The 20,141-nt window shown below is 48.6% G+C and overlaps 1 protein-coding gene across 1 annotated transcript in view; it reads right to left on the minus strand.

Annotated features, from left to right (window-relative positions):
• Positions 1–285: 285 nt before the first annotated feature.
• KCNB1 (potassium voltage-gated channel subfamily B member 1) overlaps positions 286–20,141 on the minus strand; it is a 110,380-nt gene continuing 90,524 nt past the window's right edge. Inside the window, exon 3 of the mRNA XM_033840040.2 lies at positions 286–11,221. Coding sequence (XP_033695931.2) covers positions 9,212–11,221 — 2,010 coding nt within the window. The 3' untranslated portion in view covers positions 286–9,211. The remainder of the gene's footprint in view (positions 11,222–20,141) is intronic.

The raw sequence follows: 20,141 nt of genomic DNA on the forward strand, positions 1-20,141 counted from the left end.
ACAGTCAGCGCTGCTTCTCCAGGTCCCCAGGCTCTCCAATTCAGCCTCCCTTACAGATCTTCACACCCTCACCTCCCTGTGCCCTCCAGAAAATAAACCACCAAGCTTGTTTTCTCCATACCTTTTTTTATTGAACTCTGCAGACTCATTAAGGGACCATTTGCTTAGCAACTCTTAAACATTTGGACGTATTTTACAAGACAGGACAGCAGCTGGAGGTCACAATGTCATCTCATCACATGCATAAAAAGACACTGGGTTTTGTGTGGTTTGGTTTCCTCGTGTGTGTGTGTGTGTGTGTGTGTGTGTGTGTGTGTGTGTGTGTGTGTATGATGCTCATCTTCACCTTTACAGGAAGGACTAGAGACATCAACTGACCAGAGATGAACAGAACCCATGAACGTGACCCCGAGAAAAGAGTGGCTAAGGACATTGGTCATTTATGGCTAATGTGATTGGCCCCCATTATGGGTGGGGCGATCAGAATGGCTTTGCTGGCAGAAAAGCCTCAACCTCACACCATGGTTCCTGGGAGAGACAGAGGGTCTTAGCTGATGGGACCAGGGAGCATGCTACCATGGGGGGGCGTTGGGCTCAGAAAAAAGGAAGACCATTGGCTCTCAAAGCTGGAGGACAGGGTGGCCCTGTTTTCCAGCTCAGCTCCCATGGCTCAGGGAATGCGATCCAGTTTCCAGATATCACCTCCCACATCCCTGCCCCCAGCAAGTCCCAGACCAGGGGAAACTGTTACCTTGGACCCTTGGCCTAGCCTATTGGAAAACCACCTTGTAGTCCCCCGTGGGCTAGTGTGAGCTAAACTAGAGCGCGAGGCTGAAAATGCAGGATAGGAGGGTCAAAAAGAGGCTGGGGATGTCCCCGTAGCCCCCTGGAAGTGTAGCTCTGAGAAGACCCTTAGGGCAGAAAATTTGACCATCATCTTGACCACCAATTGAGTCAAAGAACAGATGACACTGATGGGGCTTCCGGGCTTCAGTGGGAGGAGCCTCCCATTTCTCCTTCCTTCCCAGTTAGGAAAACCTCAAACCAGGTGAGAACGAATGAACGCCTCTCTCCACTCACACATTCACTCATTCATTCATTCACTCAGAAGTCACTCATTTACACAACCACTCAAAAAAAAAGCCAAACACGGGTTGGGTGACCACTATGTGCCAGAGTCATATGTTGGGAAATAACCCTGAGTTCCTTGACCTTGGATTGAAGCCAGGACAGGCCTGGAGGGCAAAGGGGCCACAGCTGCACAGCCCAGCAGCTCCTGATTGTCCTCTTCTCCACCCTGTAGGCATCCGGAGCTCAGATGTCAAGCTCATCAGAGAGAGACCCCAAAGCCCTGGTGAAGACCAGGGAGCCTGAGCCCCGCTGTGGAGAAGTCCAGATCTCAGGGGCATCTTCTTTTTTTTTTAATTAATTTATTTTATTTATTTATTTATTTATTTATTAGCTGCGTTGGGTCTTCATTGCTGCGCGTGGGCTTTCTCTAGTTGAGGCGAGCGGGGGCTACTCTTCACTGCGGTGCGCGGGCTTCTCATTGAGGTGGCTTCTCTTGTTGCGGAGCGTGGGCTCTAGGCACAGGGGCTTCAGTAGTCGTGGCATGCAGGCTCAGTAGTTGTGGCTCACAGGCTCTAGAGCGCAGGCTTAGTAGTTGTGGCACACGGCACACTTAGTTGCTCCGTGACATGTGGGATCTTCCTGGACCAGGGCTCGAACCCGTGTCCCCTGCATCGGCAGGCGGATTCTTAACCACTGCGCCACCAGGGAAGCCCCTCATGGGCATCTTCTTCTGCGCTTCCCTCCTTGTTTTCCAAACCTGGATTAGTTTAGGGAGGCAGGAAGTATGCAACAATCCACGCAGGGCTCTGGAGAGCATCCTAATGGGACAGAATTGGGAGTTTTCTTCATTTTCCAGAATCGTCATCTCATTGCAGCCAGCAACTTGAGCTATTTCTGTAGGGCAGAGCCTCAGAGGGGGATCTCGGAAACTGGGTTTTTGTTTAATTTTGGGAGGAAGGCAGCTGCTCAGACTATCCATCAAAACCTATGGCTTTGCCTCATCCTATAATGAAGCAACCTGAGACTTCCTGGACTTGGGGTCACCCTGAGGATGAAGCCTCACTTCCTCCAAGCCCACCATACACAGTTAGCTGGAACTTTAAAACCTCTTTCGTCACATGCTGTCCTTGGAGCAGGCAGTATCCAGACTCACTTGGGAAGGGGCTACAGAGGTGGGAAGAGCGAGCATTCAACCTGCAGGTAGCCGAAGCCTCGTTTAGTTGTCAAACTAGATTGCGGCTGTCTCTTTCTTTTGGCCCTTCTGGACTTACTTCATTGGGTGGGAACTCTCAAGGGTCTTGAATGGGATTTCCTGTTTAATTTGCCAAAAAAAAAAAAAAAAAAAAAAAAAAGCCCTTTAGGGATGGTACCATGTGCTATTGCCTGGCCAGTTTGTTCATTAGGCAGCCGGCGAGTGGGTAAAGGAAAATTGTATCTCATGTACAGAAAGCCTGAGGCCTACGAGGGCCCAGGGCCTGGGCAGAAGGGCTGAAGCACCGTGAGAAGGCCGCCCAAACAGGGGGGCTGCTCCTTGGCTGGCCTGGGGGAGGGGAGCTCGAGCCTCATCCCACACATGTGGTCCCTGTCAGGGAACTGGGGTGGATAAGCGACCAACAGAGTCACTAAAACTGTCCAAGATGGGGAGCACAGAGGATCAGGGTATCCTGCTGCCACTTCCCTCCCTGACATTCCCCCAGAAAGCTCCACATTCTAGAATCTGAGTTTCTGCTAACTGTGCTCTCTGCCTGTGCCCCAGTTGCTTGAGCCTGTGCTCAGATGTTCAAACCACACACCCGCACACATGCATACATTGGAAGTGGGTGGGGCGGAGGTGCTGGAGAGGGAACTTCTCCAGACGTTCAGTTTGGTCAGCATGCAGTGCTAGCTTCCCTCAGCAACATCCGTTTTGTACATCAACTAGCCTGTCTTTAAACACCTGTGCTGTCAGAGAGCTCATTACCCAACATGGCATCGAGTTCCATGGTGAGGCAGGCCCACCTATTAGAAGTGCTTCCTTAATTTGAGCCGAAATTGACTGCCCTGTCCCTTTCATGCAGGAGAAACTTTCAGAGACTGGCATGCAGACATAATGTGGGCAGGTGGGCTCTCCCTCAGGTGAACTGCATCCCTTTCCCCGCCAACCTTTAGATCTTTCCAGGATCTTTGCAAGAAGGAATGGAGAGTGAGTTAGCAGTGAAGATGAGGGGTCACTCGATTAACAGAGTCCCTTCCAAATCCATGTCTTCAAGACGTCATTTTGGGGAGTTCAGGAGAAATTCCAGGTTAAGCCAATATCAAGGTCAGTGGATGGAAACCCAGACTACACAACTTCTAGATGAAAACGGCCATGGGCAAGGGTGTTTGCTTATCTGGGCATCAAACCTAGCAAATGACTGGGAGACAATTTTGTTGTTGTTGTTCTTCTTGTGCAGTAGTTTAAAAAAATCTTGTCTGTTTTAGTTGGCTCTGGTTCAAACCAGATTACCAGGAATTTGGGGGCGGTGGGAAAACGCTGATTAGAATCTCAGTCCAGAATTTGTACTTCGGATGGTTTCCTCTTGGGGTTGACCCAACAGGGATGGCTCACTGCCATCTGGGGGTCCTGATTTGGTTCAGATCTCTGACCTGGGCAGAGGCCAGAGCCCTGTAGCTGACAGTGAGGCAGGTGGGATATGAAAATCTATAGATGCAAGATGGAGATGATCTGGGCTTACATCATCTTCCTGCATGAGCTGATGGATCATTTCCTGCTGAAGATCCTGCTTCGTGAGATGTCCTCTGCCTACCCGAGGCCTGGAAACTGCCTGGTGGAATTAATTATCAAGATAGTCCAGACACTCCCCGAGGCCTGGATAGGAGGAAGCTGGAAAAATACCACTGCCCTTGCCACGAATGTCTGGCTCTATGGAGCCAGGCAACTGGAAAGGGAAGGGGAGATGAGATGGCAGATTCTGGGGACGCATCTTCTCAGGATTTGGCTGCAAGCTTGTCTGGCCACTGTTTTTTGGTAAGCCTGTTGGAAATGGATTGAAATGAAGAGCTGATAAAAAGTTGATGAGATCTGAGGCCCAGGATTTTCTCTAAGTTTCGCAAGAACCTGAAAGTGCCCTGACCTTCAGATCCAATTGATGTCACAGGAGAGCAGGGCGCTGGGCGTGGCAACAGGCCAGCCAAGAGGGGTTTAGGCGTCTTCTGAATCTCAGGAATGTCAGAGGGAGGTTTTCTCGCACGAGATTTTAGATTCCAAGATCTCTGGAAATGAACAAACTCAGTCCCTTTAGATCCCCGGAACGGCGTGGAGGATGAGCTAAACCATCCCACATCCCATCCTGATTTTAAGGGCCATCTGTAGCCCTGCTTCCCCTGGTTTCACTCCTGCATCTGTGTTCTGGAGTTTTAAGAACAATAAATAGAACAGACAGAATGAGGAAAGTAACAGGTCAACAGATTCTAGGCCTTGTGTCAGGAAATGCCTGCATGAGGAAGTCAGACCCCAAAGTCTTTCCCCACCTCCAGGAAATCAGAAACGAAAAGAAGAAGAAAAAAAACGATCCAAGGAGCAACAGGAGGAAATGAAGGAGACCAGAAGATATCAGCTGCGATTATGACCAACAATAAAACCCCTAAGATGTTATTCCGTATTACAAAAGAAGAAATTAGACTCAATGGCCCAATTATAAATTTGCTAAAAATACATATATATATATTTTATCCGAACAGAAAAATAGACTACTCTGAGATGCGTGGACATCCTATGATGTAGTCACGCATCAGATACTTCTAGAGCCAGAAAAATGGCGACAGAAAATGCAGAGGTAACTCTTATTTCTGGGTGTAGCCAGGGCTGGTTTGAGTCGCCCTGGGTTGAGTGAAAGCATTTGGATGCTGTCATATAAGCAGTGGGAGGCGAGGAAATTTTAGCTCAGGGCTGCAGGTTCTCCACTGTCCTGCTGGGGGAGTCAGGGGAAGCCCCCTTTTAACGCCTGCCAACTTCGCAGCAGTAGAAAAAGTCCTTTCTCAAAGGATCACATGCTAGAGGCTTCTCACCACATTGGATTCAAAGTTACTTGACTGGAGGCTGAAGCCCGGGGTCGTGTTACTTGAGACTAGTTGGCAGAGAAATGAGGAAAGGAGAGAGAGAGAGAGAGAGACACCTGGCATTAGTGACCCTTGTCCATGGTGAATTTTAAATTTCCCCCTGCCCATGGACTATACACTCCAGCCATAACTTGGAGCAAGACAGAAATATACAACAGTTACAAACATCAACAGTACATTACAGTTTTACAGAAGAGAATACGGTTCTGTTTTTTCTGCTCAGAAACGTGGATCTTATTCAGAGAAAGGGCAGGGGTGAGGCTTACAGTTACTAAGACACGGCGGAGGAGAGGTCAGGAATCAGTCTGAAAAAGTTTGTATCACCAGCAATTCAAAGGGGCAGAAGCCAGGTGGGTTGAAAGGGAATGGCCTCCTCAGGATTTTGCCGTTTCCCCATCGTCATCGTCTTCCTTTCTTGACCCCCAGTGCTTTTAGAGAAAGGGGCTTCACGGGAATGAATGTTCTTTCCTCTTTTTTCTTTCCCCATTAAGTGTGCTTAAGGTAAAATTCCTAAAGAAGGCACTGAGAAATCTACTGCACCGAAGTCCTATTGCTTCTTTACCCCAAGATAAAAAGGTGAATAAACGGAGGACTCCCCCAGAGCTCTCCCACCTCTCTCTGCGGGTCGTGGACAGTCCCCTGTGTGATCAGGACACAGAGCTACCTGGTCCCTAGCCCTTTTTGATAATGGTGTAAGTTTGGTGGGGTTCTTGATGAGTTTTACTGAATTTGCCAAAGGGACCAGGCATCCATTCACCTCCAGTCCCTAGATTCATTTCTTTGGGATGACTCGTTTTTTTTCCCCACTTTCGTTGGTTTAGGAATGGGTGGTACGTGGACCATCAAGTTAAAGCCAGTATTTGCCTCCAAACCATTGCTTTCCTCTCCTCCATCAACACCCGTCTATCAAGGTTAGCTTCTCACTGGAGACTCAGGTAGATATCCCAGTGCGCGTACACAGGTACAGGTAGGGTGTACACATATTAAAAATCTGGGTATGTTTCTTTTTGGCAGGTGGGGGCCTGGGAGAACTGACAATACTCTATTTTGAATCGGCACAGGGTAAAAGCTATATTCCTACAATACATCCACAAGTAAAAGGAAAACCCAAAACAAAACGCAGTACTTTCTAAGCATAGTATATGCTGAGTTTCAGTTATTCTGTTTCTATAAGAACTCTATAGGACTCTGGCTATTAAGCCTGAAAAGGTAGGTTCTTAATGATACTTCTGAATTCATCCTTCAAAAGTGACTCAATAAAATGCTACTTTAAGTTCAGACAAAATACATGAGGAAGGAAGGGGTAGGTCCTGCACGACCACACAAGGCAGAAAGGGCCTTTGGTTAGAGACAAGGAGAGTTGCACCAATTGGTTATTCGTTTAAAAAAAAAAGAAAGAAAGAAATCATTTCTAATCTGTACACTTCTCGTCTGCTTCAACCAGCAAATGAAATGCCTCGATTTGAAGAAGGGGTGGTAAGTTCCTTCTCGCTATATATGGCTATATTTAGACATGTTCACTTTCCTGATATGTAAAATAGACTATATTATTATTATTAATTTTTACAGATAGCATCAGCTCTAAAAAATCTGAATCGGAAATCACAACTATTTACTTTTATCAAAAAGCATTTGTTTGTTTTCCCTGAATTTTCACATTTGTGCTGATGGCGGATGTAAATGGTGATGGAAACAAAGAGACGTGAGATGGCCCAGGGAGGACTGTTCTGCGGCCTTTCCTCCACAGGCCCCCAGCTTGTACTGTATGCTCAGTAAAGCACCTTGGGAGCTTCCTCTCTCTGGTGTGCCGCCAGCACAGGCTGACCTCATACTCCCTGCCCCTTAAATCCCTTTGCATTTGCTGCGAGAGTACTCCGAAGAAACTTCCAGAGTCAAGATACTTTGTTAATGCAGCAAAAAACAGGACTGCACCCTCTTGGAGGGATCTACAATCCTTGGAGATGCTGAGAAGCAGTATGAACCAGGTGTATACGCAGCAGAGAACACGCGTTTTTAAGGGCAGTGGAATGATGCCACGTCATCATACCTGTGACAGGTCGCCCAACCTCATGCCACTGTGCAGAGCGCAGGCAGAATGACGCCATGATGTCTGTGCACTGACAGGTGGATTGTGCCATTGTACTAACAGGCAGACCAACAACATATTCTACGAAGGACAGGGAAACCATGTTTTGTTCTATCAGGAAGACACATGCCTGGCACTGTATGGAGGATTGGCAGATCTACACTATCGTACTTGGGACATCATTCTTCAAAATTGTATTAGGAGAACAACATCGGTTCATTGTACTAAAGACAAGCAGATCAATAATGTGTCATCTTTACTGACACATGGGCCAACAGCTTGGCATCCTGCTAACCAGCGGCTCCACTCAGTGTTACTGCCCTGAGGAACGGCCAACACCAACATGCTGTTGGACTAAAATCAGGCAGGCCAACGCCAGGTCATCAAACTAAGACAGGAAGACCAACACCAAGAGATAGACCAGAACCGCTCACAATGCACACAAATACTTATTGCTTTTGTCGGTACTGGCTGCATTGATGGCTGCAGAAAGGAGAGCTGAGCTGTTAGTACAGACAGTGACACTGAAAACACACCAACACCTGGTTGACAAGAAAGAGAACAGAGTAAAACACCCAATGCCCAACCGTCTACTTCATTCTTCTGAGATGTTCCTGTTTCCTGTACACATGACTTTACAAGAGGCCCCATGCAGGGGCCAAGAACCCTTCCTGATGCAAGAGGGTTAAGGGGAAGCTTCAGGGGGGCAGGGAAGGAGCCCACAGACTTTGACACAGCAGACAGCAATACCAGCACAGTATCACTCACCGTGGCCAGACACATGCCTGGAGCAAAAACCCAACTGTAGTCCCAACAAGTGGCCCACGGGAAATCATGCTTGTTTTAAAGTGCAAGATGTTGACACTGTCCCTGGTAGAACCTATTTTTGAAAAACATAAAGTGCTTTTTATTTTAGCTTTTTTTTTTTCAAACTTGAATATCACAGGAAACAAAAAAGAATTTCTATTATAGTAAATGCTTTCCCTGCCCCAGCAGGAAGTATTCAAAAGTCTGAACTGGGCATTTCAAATGGGGTTTTTTTTTTTTTTTCCTTTCGTTTTTTTCAGGTAAAAAAAAAAATCAGATTTTATTCTGTTCTTCGGTAACATACAGTCTCTTTGAATAAGCTATTCTTCTGCATATTTGACACTTGCATATCTTTTGAGTCTACACTAGCGATGTACAGAAAGCATTTTCCTTCTATAACCCTAAAGCAATGCTCAGAGTTCATACTGTTGGCTGAGTGCCCGCCTTCTGAACTCTTCCCAGATTGCCAGGGGGCAATTAGAATTGAGTACAAGTGGTGCAACTCACCCTGATGATATCTCAAAATAAAATCTCAGGTACTACGGAATACTGAAGTCAATGAAGACATTTGAGGAAGGGTTTTGCGCTGGGATCGTGGCTTATGGTGCAGTTTTCCCCATGACACAAGCATTCCCTGTAGCCTTCTAACAATGGGATCCATCCAGCAGGTGATGGACAGAAGTTCCTAGAGGTGGCCAGGCAACACCCAAAACCAAATTGGTCAACCCACTCTTTTAACACCAGCCACTTGTTCCGGCATCCTTCTCCAGCTGAAGCCAGGAGGGATGGCGATCTTGCCCTCAGAGGCTGTGATGGAAAGCCACGAGAGAAGAATGGGGAGTAGGTGGCCTTGGTTATGTCTAGAACGTGGTAGTGGTGGCTGTGAGTTCTGCTCTTGTCATCTTCCAAAGAGGGCCGTGGAGCTGTTACAAGGAGGCGCCATACCCTGTGGCTTGGCCAACTTCACTCTGATGGACCCGTTAACGGCTCTCAAGGTTTTAAGGGAGATTTCTCTGGTCTCTCTTCTTTCTGGGGGCTTTACAAAGCCTTTCTGTTTCAGAGGTCATGCAGAAAAGCTCCACGGCAGGTAAGCTGAACAGCACTCCTCTTTGGACCCTGCCACAAGTCTCTCCTCCGTGTGGAGGTGGTTCAGATGCTCTGATCCCGTGTGCTTCCATGGGCTCCTCCCCCCGGCAACACGCGGACGTCGGGGGAGATGTGGTTCTCAAGCTTGCACTTTTCCTGACCGCTGGGAGTTTTTCCAGTCAATGCTTCTGTAGAGTAAATACAGTTCTGCCTTAAGAACTTAGGGGAGGTGGGTAAGGGGGAGCTTTCAAAGTGGTTCTTCTCTGATCTTGTCCCGACGCTGAACTTGGGACTAGTGTTCCCGTGGAGGCTCTTGGGGGGGCTGGAGTCCACACTGTAGAGCACTTGCCCCTCATCATCTGTGTCCGCATCAATGTACTGGTGGATACCTGCTTCAAAGTTGAACGCTATTGCTGTGTGTTTCTCTGGCGACCGGGGGGGTGTCCTAGCACTTGCTGTGGTGTAGATGGAGGACTCTGGACTCAGCACAGGCCTGTCCAAGAGTGTGGCACACTCCAGCCCAGCAACAGCTGCCGCAGCACCCCCCCGGTTCCTAAGAGGGTCATGGTACATCCCTAGAACGGGGACTAATGGTCTGGGATCCCCCTCCATGAAGTTGACCTTAAGTGCTCGAAGCTTCAAGGGGTTGGTGGTCTTCATGGAACTCTTTGGGCTCTCAATGAAGAAAGCAGAGGGATGGCTGGCATCAGCGGGGGGGTTGGCCTCCACAAACCTACCACCAGTGGCACCCAGAGCTCCCTGCCAGCCAACCTCTGGGGCCATGCCACCTCCGGTTTTGCTGGGGAGTGATGCCAAAGGGCTGTGGGAGAATCTGGTGGCTTCAGGGAAGTCTGTGGCACAGCTAATGAAGCTATCAATGCTTGACATGCTTCGCATGTCAATGACCCCTTCTGTACGAGTGGGCAGAGGGGCTACGGGGCTGGGGATACTCTCCATTTCAAGTTCTTCCTTTGGTTTGCTCTGTGTTGCTGGCTCCTTAGTATTGAGGATGGGTTGAGACTGTGTCTTGGCCATCTTATTGTACATGTCTTCCAACTGCTGGACGTTCAGGTGCTGAGGACTAGAAGATGATCTGGCCTTCTCAGGGGATCCCTGCTCCTTGGTTTCAAAGGACTTACTTGAGCTGGTTTCGGACAGTGTCCTCTTTGTCCATTTCCATTTGTTGGGAGACAAGTGATTATCTTGCACTTTGTCTTTCTGACCCATGTTCTCTCCACTTTTCTCAACGACAATGTCCATCACCTCGATGCTCCGGGGGAATGCATCCTTCATGTTCATGGATACGATGCTGCCATTTCTCTTGGCTCTCTCCAGAGCCTCTCTCCGCTTGATTGCTTTCTCCTGCCTCTTCTGCTCCTTGTAGAACTCAGAGAAGTTATTGACAATGATGGGGATGGGAAGAGCAATCACCAGGACCCCTGCAATGCAGCAAAGACCCCCCACAATTTTCCCCAGGAGAGTCTTGGGGTAGATGTCTCCATACCCAACGGTCGTCATGGTGATGGTGGCCCACCAGAAAGAGGCTGGGATGCTTTTGAACTTGGTGTCATCCTCATCCTTCTCGGCAAAGAAGACAAGGCTGGAGAAGATCATGATGCCCATGGCAAGGAAGAGGATGAGCAAGCCCAGCTCATTGTAGCTCCTCCGCAGAGTGAAGCCCAAGGACTGGAGGCCAGTGGAGTGACGTGCGAGCTTAAGAATGCGGAGAATACGCATGATGCGGAAGATCTGGACCACGCGGCGGACATTCTGGAACTGCAGCACGCTCTTGTTGGATTCAGTGAGGAAGATGGTGACATAATATGGCAGGATGGCCAACAAGTCAATGGCGTTGAGCGGGCCCTTGAAGAACTTCCACTTTTTAGGGGAGGAGAGGAACCGCAGCAGGTACTCCATGGTGAACCATGCAATACACACGGCCTCCACGTGGGCCAGCTGGGGGTTGTCTGTGGTCTGGCCAAACTCATCAAGGCTCTGCAGCTCGGGCAGTGTGTTGAGAGACAGGGCAATGGTGGAGAGGACGATGAACATGATGGAAATTATGGCAAGGATCTGTGAGGAGAAGAGAGTGGAATTTAGTTATCAACCACCAATGGGATGGTCATCCTAATACTCTGGGTCTGCAGGACATTCCTCAACATTCAAGAGCATTTTCATAGCTCACTAATTACCTAATGACTGGATGTTTGAGCTAAAAAGATTATTTATTCAAATCCATTTATCATACAGACGTGGAAACTGAGGCCCAGAGAACTGAAATGATTTAAAGCTAATCATCAAGCCCAGGGGTCAGTCAATTTTTTCTATAAAGGGCCAGATAGTAAATCTTTTAGACTTCGAAGCCCATGAATTCTTTGTTGCAACCATTTAACTCTGCAGTTATAGCATGAAAACAGCCTTGGATAATACATAAACGAATGAGCATAGCTGTTTCAATAAAACTTTATTTACAAAAACAGGAAGTGGGCTGCAAGCCATAGTTGGCCGTCTCGTGATCTAGACCAGTGGTTCATAACTATTATGGGGTGGGTTACCGCTTTCCCGACATTATACTTATGATAATATCAATAGTTACCCTTTATCGAGCGTTCGTTGTATTCGAGGCACGATGCTTGTCACTTTCCATGCAATTCCTTATTTCATTCTTACAACAACCCCATTAAGTTGTACTTCCAATGAAAAGATGAGGAAACTTAGGCTTCCAAAGCTAGTAAGTTGCAGAGCCAGTATTTTAACCTGGGTCTGTCTGACCCCAATACGTGAGCTCTTAAGAATGTGTTAGAAATGAGATGAAAGCTACAGACCTTTTTGCTAAACACTCAAGGTTTTGCAGGTGATTTTCAGGGAGGCCTAGACATCCCGGTCTCATGTTATTAACTCCTGAGTATGACTATGAATTTTTGAGGCTAAGGATCACAGCTTAACTACCTTTGAGTCCCCTGGATCAAGAAGAGGGTTTGGTCCAGATGTTTGGGCTCACTGGATGTTTGTTGAATTTAATGGAGCCTAGGCTAATCTACAGCTTATGCAGAAATGCAAGCAGATGTAATAAATTGCTCTAGGGTCTTTTTTTCAAAAATACAAATCCAGTCACATCACTCTCCTGCTCAATAAATCTCCAGGACTCTTCAGGAAAAAATCTAGACTCCTAAACTTATCTATCAGCCCTCCTCCCCACCCCCCAAAAGCTGTCCTCTTCTCATAGACTTGTGCCTCCCTTTCTGCTGCCCCTGCTAAAGGGCAGCGGGTGGGGGTGGGGTCTCCATGCTTGTATCATTTGATCCTGGCTGCCGCTGAGTGGCCAGAGATGGACAGAAAACCCAGGCTGGGCTGAACCGGTCCACCATGGAAGATTTGAGTTCAGGGATCCAGGGGTGAGTGGGTTATGGGGGTGATGAGCCTCTGAATTAAATGGTCAAGTACGGTCCAGGCCTGAACCAGCTTCACGATAAGCCCAAGCCTCAAGCAACTCTTCACTCACGTTGTAGGGGATCAGAAAAACCATAAAAAAATCCGAGAAAGCTGAACCTTTTAGAGAAGCCAGAGAGTAAAGGGAAGAGGCAGAGAGAAGAAGCAGAGAGGACATAGGAGGTCTGAAAAGGGTGTAGAGGGCCACAGTTAAATGCTTGGGCTCTGGTGTCAGGCTGTTTTGGATTCAAGTCTCAGTGCTTCCACTTCCTTACCTTTAGTCAGGCATTTAACTTCTCTAAGCCTCAGTTTCTTCATCTGCAAAATGGGATGATAATGACAATATCTATCTCAGAGAGCTGCTGTGAAGATTAAATGTGTTAACACATGCAAAGCACTCAGGACAGGTTCCAGCAGCACCTAGTGAATGTCTAATAAATGTTAGCTGTCATCACAGGGGAAATAGCTCAGCCCACACCCTGTCAGCCCAGAACACCCAGCCTCCGAGGGGCCAGCTAGTCTTTGCTTCTCGCCCTTGTTCTGGAACTGCCTGCCGTATCCTGAAAGTAAATGCCGCTGCTGCTTGGGTGAGCGTGAGAGGGTTCTGTCCCCTGCAATACATCCCCGATCAGGACACATGGTTGCTGAGTCTCTCTGAGTTTGACTCTGACCCCCTCTCTTTGGCCTCTCCTGCCACAGGTTCCCAAACTTCACGCTTCCCTAATCACACACTATCGTTGGTCAGTTCTGCAGGTCTGTGCCTCTTCCTCTCTGTCCAGTGAATTCCAATCCATCTTTTAAAACCCAGCCCACATGGCCCCTCCCTGCAGAGGTCATCCCTGGAGGGGCCAGCCACTCCATTCTCTGGGCTCCCTCGTCATTTTGCCAGCGTTGGGGTTCTTAGCACACTACAGCCTATTACAGGTGTGTGTGTGTGTGTGTGTGTGTGTGTGTGTGTGTGTGTGTGTGTGTGTGTGTAAGTGTGTCCATCACTGCCCAGAATCTGTAAGCTTTGGGGGGACAGGGATGGATTCTGAGATTCACCTCTGCACCCACAGCGCCTAGGGCAACAGGTTTTCATGGTGTTTCTTGGCTGTGGCTCAAGTTCACGGCCATTTATGGGTCCCGTGGCCTTGGGCATTGCAACTTTCCTTGCCTCAGTTTCCTTATTTGTAAAATGGGGATCCTCCAGTAGTTCTTAACTGGGGATGATTTTGACCCCTCCCCCTTCCCTTGGGGACCTTTGGCAAATCCTGCAGAAATTTTTTGTTGTCACGATTTGGAGGAGGGGTGATAATGGCAGCTGGTGGGTGGAGCCAGGGATGCTGTTAAATACAATGCACAGGACAGTCCCCACCAGGGAGAACGATCAGGCCCCAAATGTTAATAGTACCAACGTTGAGAAACTCTGGGATATACCAGCAGTCAGCCCCTCCGGAGCTGTACAATGAGGGAAAAGAGCTGTTAGCACAGAGTGGGTCTGACCTTACAGAGCAGCCAGCTGGGACCTCGGGGCTGAGCCCCTGCAGTGGAGCTGCTACAGTTTCTGACTCCTGGCCCTGAGGGCAGCTGCAGGAGAATGGAGCAGATTCCTGGGGAGTCTGTTCCTTTAAGAGCTGGGAGATCTCATTTCCCCCAGAGGCTGGCAGGGGAAGCCTGCTCCAGTTTCTAACCCCCAGACAACTCCAGGGAAGGCCCACATAATTGATGTCTGCTGACAGATGCATGAATTATGCACCCACCTATTGTACCGTCCTTAGCGCTGTTATTCTAAGGCGGGCACCCCCTCTTTGTACCCCAGAAAGTGCTCTCCCCTCCCGTCCTCTCAGCCTGAGGATGCTTAGGAAAGAAGAAAATGCAGGCAGAGGCTTCACTGCATCCTGGAGGGGGGTGTCCGCTGCTCAGGGTTGCGTTGGGAGGGTCAGAGGGTGCCAGGCCTCCTGCCCTGGCACATGCACTCATCAAATAGCACTTGTGCTAATGCAGTGTGACCCACCCTTCCCAGCCCTGCCCACAAGACTGCTTTCTCTTCCAGACCCGCTGAAGCCCTTAGGGTCAGGGTTACACTTCCTGACTGGGGAGCTCCTGAACATGAGTTAAACCCTCTGTGCCTCAGTCTCCTCATCTGTAAGATGGGGGTGGGTCACTGAAAGGTGGCAAAGGGAATTCAGTGAATTCATAAGGCCCTTAGATCAACTTTTATTGCTTTTATTATTTCACAACACTGTATTTATTTGTAAGCCGGTTGGACTTGGCTCTGAGCAGTAGTGTTATTATTCCCACCTGGCTGAGTGGCCTTGGACAAATCACTTCCTCTCTCTGAGACTCCATTTCTTTATCTCTAAAATGGAGATGAAAGTAATTGAGCACCTACCACATAACAGCCACTTAATATATATTTTATGTTATTAAATTATTATTTGGATAATTTATTGTCACCCTTACCTCCAGCCTCTGGACTGGTTGCTTCTGGAGGCCCAGGACTAGGTCTGTGGACCCCAGTGCCTGGCTAAGCCAGCAGACATCCTCTAAACAGTCTTGAACCCAAATGAACAGTATTGATTTGGTCTCTGGGATGGGCTGCAGGGATGGGGGACCAGCCAGGCCAGCAATGAGTCCTCCCGGCCCCAGCTCAAACCCCTGGCCAGGTCCCTGCATTTTCAGCCTTGCTTTCCTGGATCTGAGCCCAATCGGGTTTGGGCAGGACTCCAGGAACCCAGGGAGCAGAGGCAGGAAACAGGACCAGGACTCAGAGGCTGTCCCCAAATTCCCTCCCTGCAATGAGGTTCTGAAGCCTGCAGCCTACTTGTCTGCACCAAGTGTGGGAGGGGGTTTTGGTCCTCTGGGAGAAGAGATTAGCAGGTAGGGGTACCCAGGGGGGAATCAAGGGTTCTGGAGCCAGGCCTTTCTCATTCTAAAAAAAATTGTTGGCTCTGGTGGTTAATCACAGGATGCCTACCTTTGGCTCCAGCAATAAACAGGCTGTTTATCATTTGCTCTGACCACTTCCCTGCTCTTCCAGGAATATGGACAAGGCACAGAATGTCTGTGCAGAAAAGGGTCCAGGCTCCTTTCTGGAAGGATGGGAAGACTCAAACAGAGAAGGGAAGGGACTAGTCTATGGTCACACAGCCCATTGGGGTCAAGTCTGTGCAACAACACTAGCAGCTCTGGCCAGGAGAGAGCTGCACCTAGTGTTCAGGTCCTGCAAACTGTTTTCCATCTTCCCAGCAGCATTATTTGTAAGAGGCAAAAAGCGAAATCAACCTGAACATCCATCAACTGATGGATATACAAACTGTGGTCTATCTATACAATGGAATATTATTCAGCCGTAAAAAGGAATGAAATACTAATACATGATACGATATGGAAGAATCTTGAAAACATTATGCCGAGTGGAAGAAGCCAGACACAAAAAGCCACATAGTGTATGATTCCATTTATATGAAATGACCAGATAAGACACACCTATAGGGACAGAAGGCAGGTTAGTTGTTGCCAGGGTGGGGACAGGAATTAACAGTTAATGGGCATGAAGGATCTCATGGGGATGATGAAAATGTTATAAAATTGATTTAGGATGATGGTTGTACAACTTGGCAAATTTACTGAAAAATCATTGAATTGCTCACTGGAAATGGTGAATTATATGTTATATAAAATTAGCCTCAATATAAGTTATATAAAAAGTTGCTTTCCATAAAGAGTATCCCATTGCTTTTAATCCTCACAACCACATTGATGGGTCACAGGAGAGAAGCAGAAATCTGAGCAAGCCACAGCCCTGCTGTAAACCCTGAAATGGCTCCCCATGAAGTTCCAATCCTTTTGCATTTAGTTGGCATATCTTTACCGAGCACTTACTAAGTGCTATGCTCTTTGCTGGGGATGCAGCATGGATAAGAAAGACAATTTCCCTGGCCTTAAGGAACTGGTAGGGAAAGGCAGACAAAAAACCCCATAAACCAATAAAGGAGCAAGATGATGTCAGATAGTATTATGTGCTACATGTTACTGAGAAAAACAAACCAGGAGTATCAGTAGAGAAGCCCTGGGGGTGTCCACATGAGGTTGGGTGGTCAGGACAGGCCTTTCACAGGAGATGTGCTGGTTCTGAGACTTGAAGGTGAGGAGTATGTCATTCAAAGATCTGAGCATTCCGGGTACAAGCACAGCATGTGCAAAGGTCCTGGGGTGGGAATGAGCTTGGCATATCAAGCAACAGAAAGAAGCTCAGTGTGGGTGGCGCTGCGTGAGCAAGGCGGAGAGTGGGAGGAGATGAGGTCAGAGAGGCAGGAGGCATAAAAAGGAGATTTGGATTTTGTATTAAGTCCACCTTTCTTCTCTCTCCGGACCATTTCCTCCATTTCCCACTGCATATTCCATAATGAATCCTGGCAAAACTACTTATAATTCCCAAGCCATGCTGCCATGGTTGCTCACACCTCCAGATCCTTGTCCATGCTGTTCCTTCTGCCTGGAGTATCCTTCCTCCCCTACTTCTCCTGGCTGATTCCTACAGCCTATTCTGGCCTCAGCTCAGAAGCCACTTGCTCCAGTGAGCCCTCTCTGACTCCTGGTTGTGGGTTGAGAACACCCACCCTCTGGACTCTCACAGCCCTTGAGTTTGTCCCTTCACGGCACTGATCTTTCCAAGCTGGAATTTCCCCCTCTGTGTCCTGCAATAGAATGTCAGCTGCATGAGGGCCCAGGCTGGGTTTGTCTTGCGTTGCTGTAACCCCAGCTCCTGAAACGGTGCCCGGCACAGAGCAGGAGATCCCTAAATAGTTAATAAATGAATGATCAAGCAAATGAATGAAATGGAGGCTCAGAGAATGAAGTGACTTTTCCAGGGCCACACAACTTGCAAGGAGTGGATCTAGGACTCCAGTTCAGGTCTGTGCATCTCCCCAAGACGTTTTCAAGGACGTAGGAGGTGGCAGAGTTTCTGGAGCATCAAACCTTTCGCTCCTTTTATGGTGCTTCCGCTTCCTCAGCTTTAAGGGGGGATTACAGATGGGGAGTTTTAATCAGAAGGGTCACTGGTGCAGATCCGATTAAGGGGATTGGAAGCAGGCTGATGGTTTTGGCTCCCTCTTCTACAGGTAGGGGCCTCTGGTCGCGGGGGGGTGGGGGGGGGTTGGTGAGAAATTGGAGTCGGGAGCCTGCAGGGGGCGCTCATGGGCGCAAAGGGACAGGAATCCAGGGACAATAGAGGATAAAGGCCTTGGGGTGAGCCAGGCAACAGAGGCCTTCACCATGAGAAGGCAACCGAGACACACAGGTGGAAACAGGGTGCAGTGACATTGCTGGGGGTGTCCCAGGCGTTATAAACCAGAGGCCTTGGGGTCGAGAAATTTATTTTTACTTATTTGTCCAAGTTTCCAAATTAGGAGATTTCACATGAAAATCTAGATTTTCAGATTTCCCTTGGAACGTCACATGCTGTGTCTACACGTTCAACCTGCATTCCCCATGGCAACAACTGGCTGGCGTTAAGGAGTAGCTGTCCCTTTAGACAGGGCACGGGCTCCCCAGTGTCCACAGGCCCCTTCACTCCTTTCATTATCTGTCAGGTCTCTGTAGGTGTCGGGTTTGCCCCCTGGACCCGCTGATATGATATTGAAGACAGCAACACTTACCTGACCTGCTACCATATACGAAGAACTTTCCAGACAAGACCTGCATCTAATTACACATGCCAGGAGCCTAAGGGTCACACTTGCCACATCCAACCCCATCCTTTGCCTCCATATCCAAACTGTCACCAAGTGCTGTCCCTTCTGGCTCACAAACATCTTTGGATCTGTTCCATTCGCTCCACCTGCTAAGCCATGACCCAAGTCACCTTCACCTCCCACTGGACCACTGCAAACTGACCTCTTTCTGGTGTCCCCAAAGCCACTAGATGTCCCCAATATCTATTCTTCCCTTCTTTCATTGTAAGAGAGTTTTAGTGGGACAAAGGGTTACCCAGAATGAAGACTACATTTCCCAGCTTCCCTTGTAGTTAGATGTGGCCATGTGACTAAGCTTGGCCAATGGAATGTGAGCAAAAAGGATGCTTGCCCTCTCTCCTTTTCCTCTTTCTTGCTGGAGGGGAGGCAGATGTGATGCACAGAGCTGGAGCAGCTATCTCGGCTCTGAGATGGAAGCTAACCCCAGCCCTGGACTGGCCCTTTACTGAAGAAGTTTGCCAGCTCCTGGTCTACCTCATAACATCCATCTTGTTTAAGCCACTGTATTTTGGGGTCTCACAGTTCCAGTCACTTAGTCTATACCCTGCCTAACTCTCCACCCTCGTCTTGTTCCATGCTCCCCTTTGCTTTCTCATCTCAGGCACATTAGCTTTCCTTTGGTCCCTCATAGTCTCCATGATCCTTCTGCCTGGAATGCTTTTCCCTCCACTCTGCTTGGTTAACTCCTACTCATCCTTCGTAGCTCAGCTCAGGCATCACCTCCTCAGGGAAGCCATCCCTGACCAGGTCAAATTCCTAACTGCAGGCTCTAGGAGTGCTATGCCCTTCTCCTCATAATGCTGTCCAAGTTGCAGTTTTCCAATAATGCCCACCTCTGTAGAATGTAAGCAACTGGAGGGCAGGGGTTGTGTCTAAATAAAGAATGTTATTTCATCCCCCAAACAATCTGCAGGGTGTGCTGTGTCCCCTCCCTCCATTTTATAATTGGGAGAACTGAGGCTGAGAAAAACTATATCCAAAGCGACAATTAAGGAAGTGGTAGAGGCAGGGTTTAAATCCATGTCTATTAGACTCTGAAGCACCCACCCCACCTTTTTTTAAAACGCTGAGGACCTTTCTTATCCCAGCATCCTGGGCTCTGGGTTATGGTTTTTAATGTATGCCCTCACTTGAACCATCTTCCCTAGGTGGCCTGACTCTTCCCAGAAAGCTCTGGGTTGGGTACCCTTTTCCTAACACGTCAACTAAGTTCTCATGAGCTTTGCCAAAGCAGGAATTCTAGAAGCTGGTGCTGTTACAACCTCCTGCGCATCTGAGGACAATGTCTCTGATGGGGGTGGGAATTTGACTCTGATCCCTATAGAGGGAGGAGGTGATGGGGAGAAACGCGGGGCAGTGTCCTTCCTGCCTGAGTGATCGCCAAGTCCTGCTATTTGCTGAGGGCATGCGGAGCTGAGGAAGGGACTGTCAGTCTTAACGGTGATGAACGGCATCAGTCCATCCCCGCTGCAGAGAGCAGTGTTTTGAATAAAAAACAAGGAGCATGGGCTTCCCTGGTGGTGCAGTGGTTGAGGGTCCGCCTGCCGATGCGGGGGACGCGGGTTCGTGCCCCGGTCCGGGAGGATCCCACATGCCGTGGAGCGGCTGGGCCCGTGAGCCGTGGCCACTGGGCCTGTGCATCGTGTGTTCGTACGTACTGCAGCATAATCTAGGGTATTCTAATTCATCCGGTTGAGTTGGAGTGCAGGTTCTATCTGGTTTTAGCTGAACTAGTCCTTGCACACAAAGATGAAAGGCTTACAAAGATCCTCGCAAAGAAACAACTGCTCAGGGATAGTATTAATAATTCAAGCCCAGGAGAG

This window comes from Tursiops truncatus, chromosome 15, assembly GCF_011762595.2.
Source record: "Tursiops truncatus isolate mTurTru1 chromosome 15, mTurTru1.mat.Y, whole genome shotgun sequence".
NCBI classification, from domain to species: Eukaryota; Metazoa; Chordata; class Mammalia; order Artiodactyla; family Delphinidae; genus Tursiops; species Tursiops truncatus.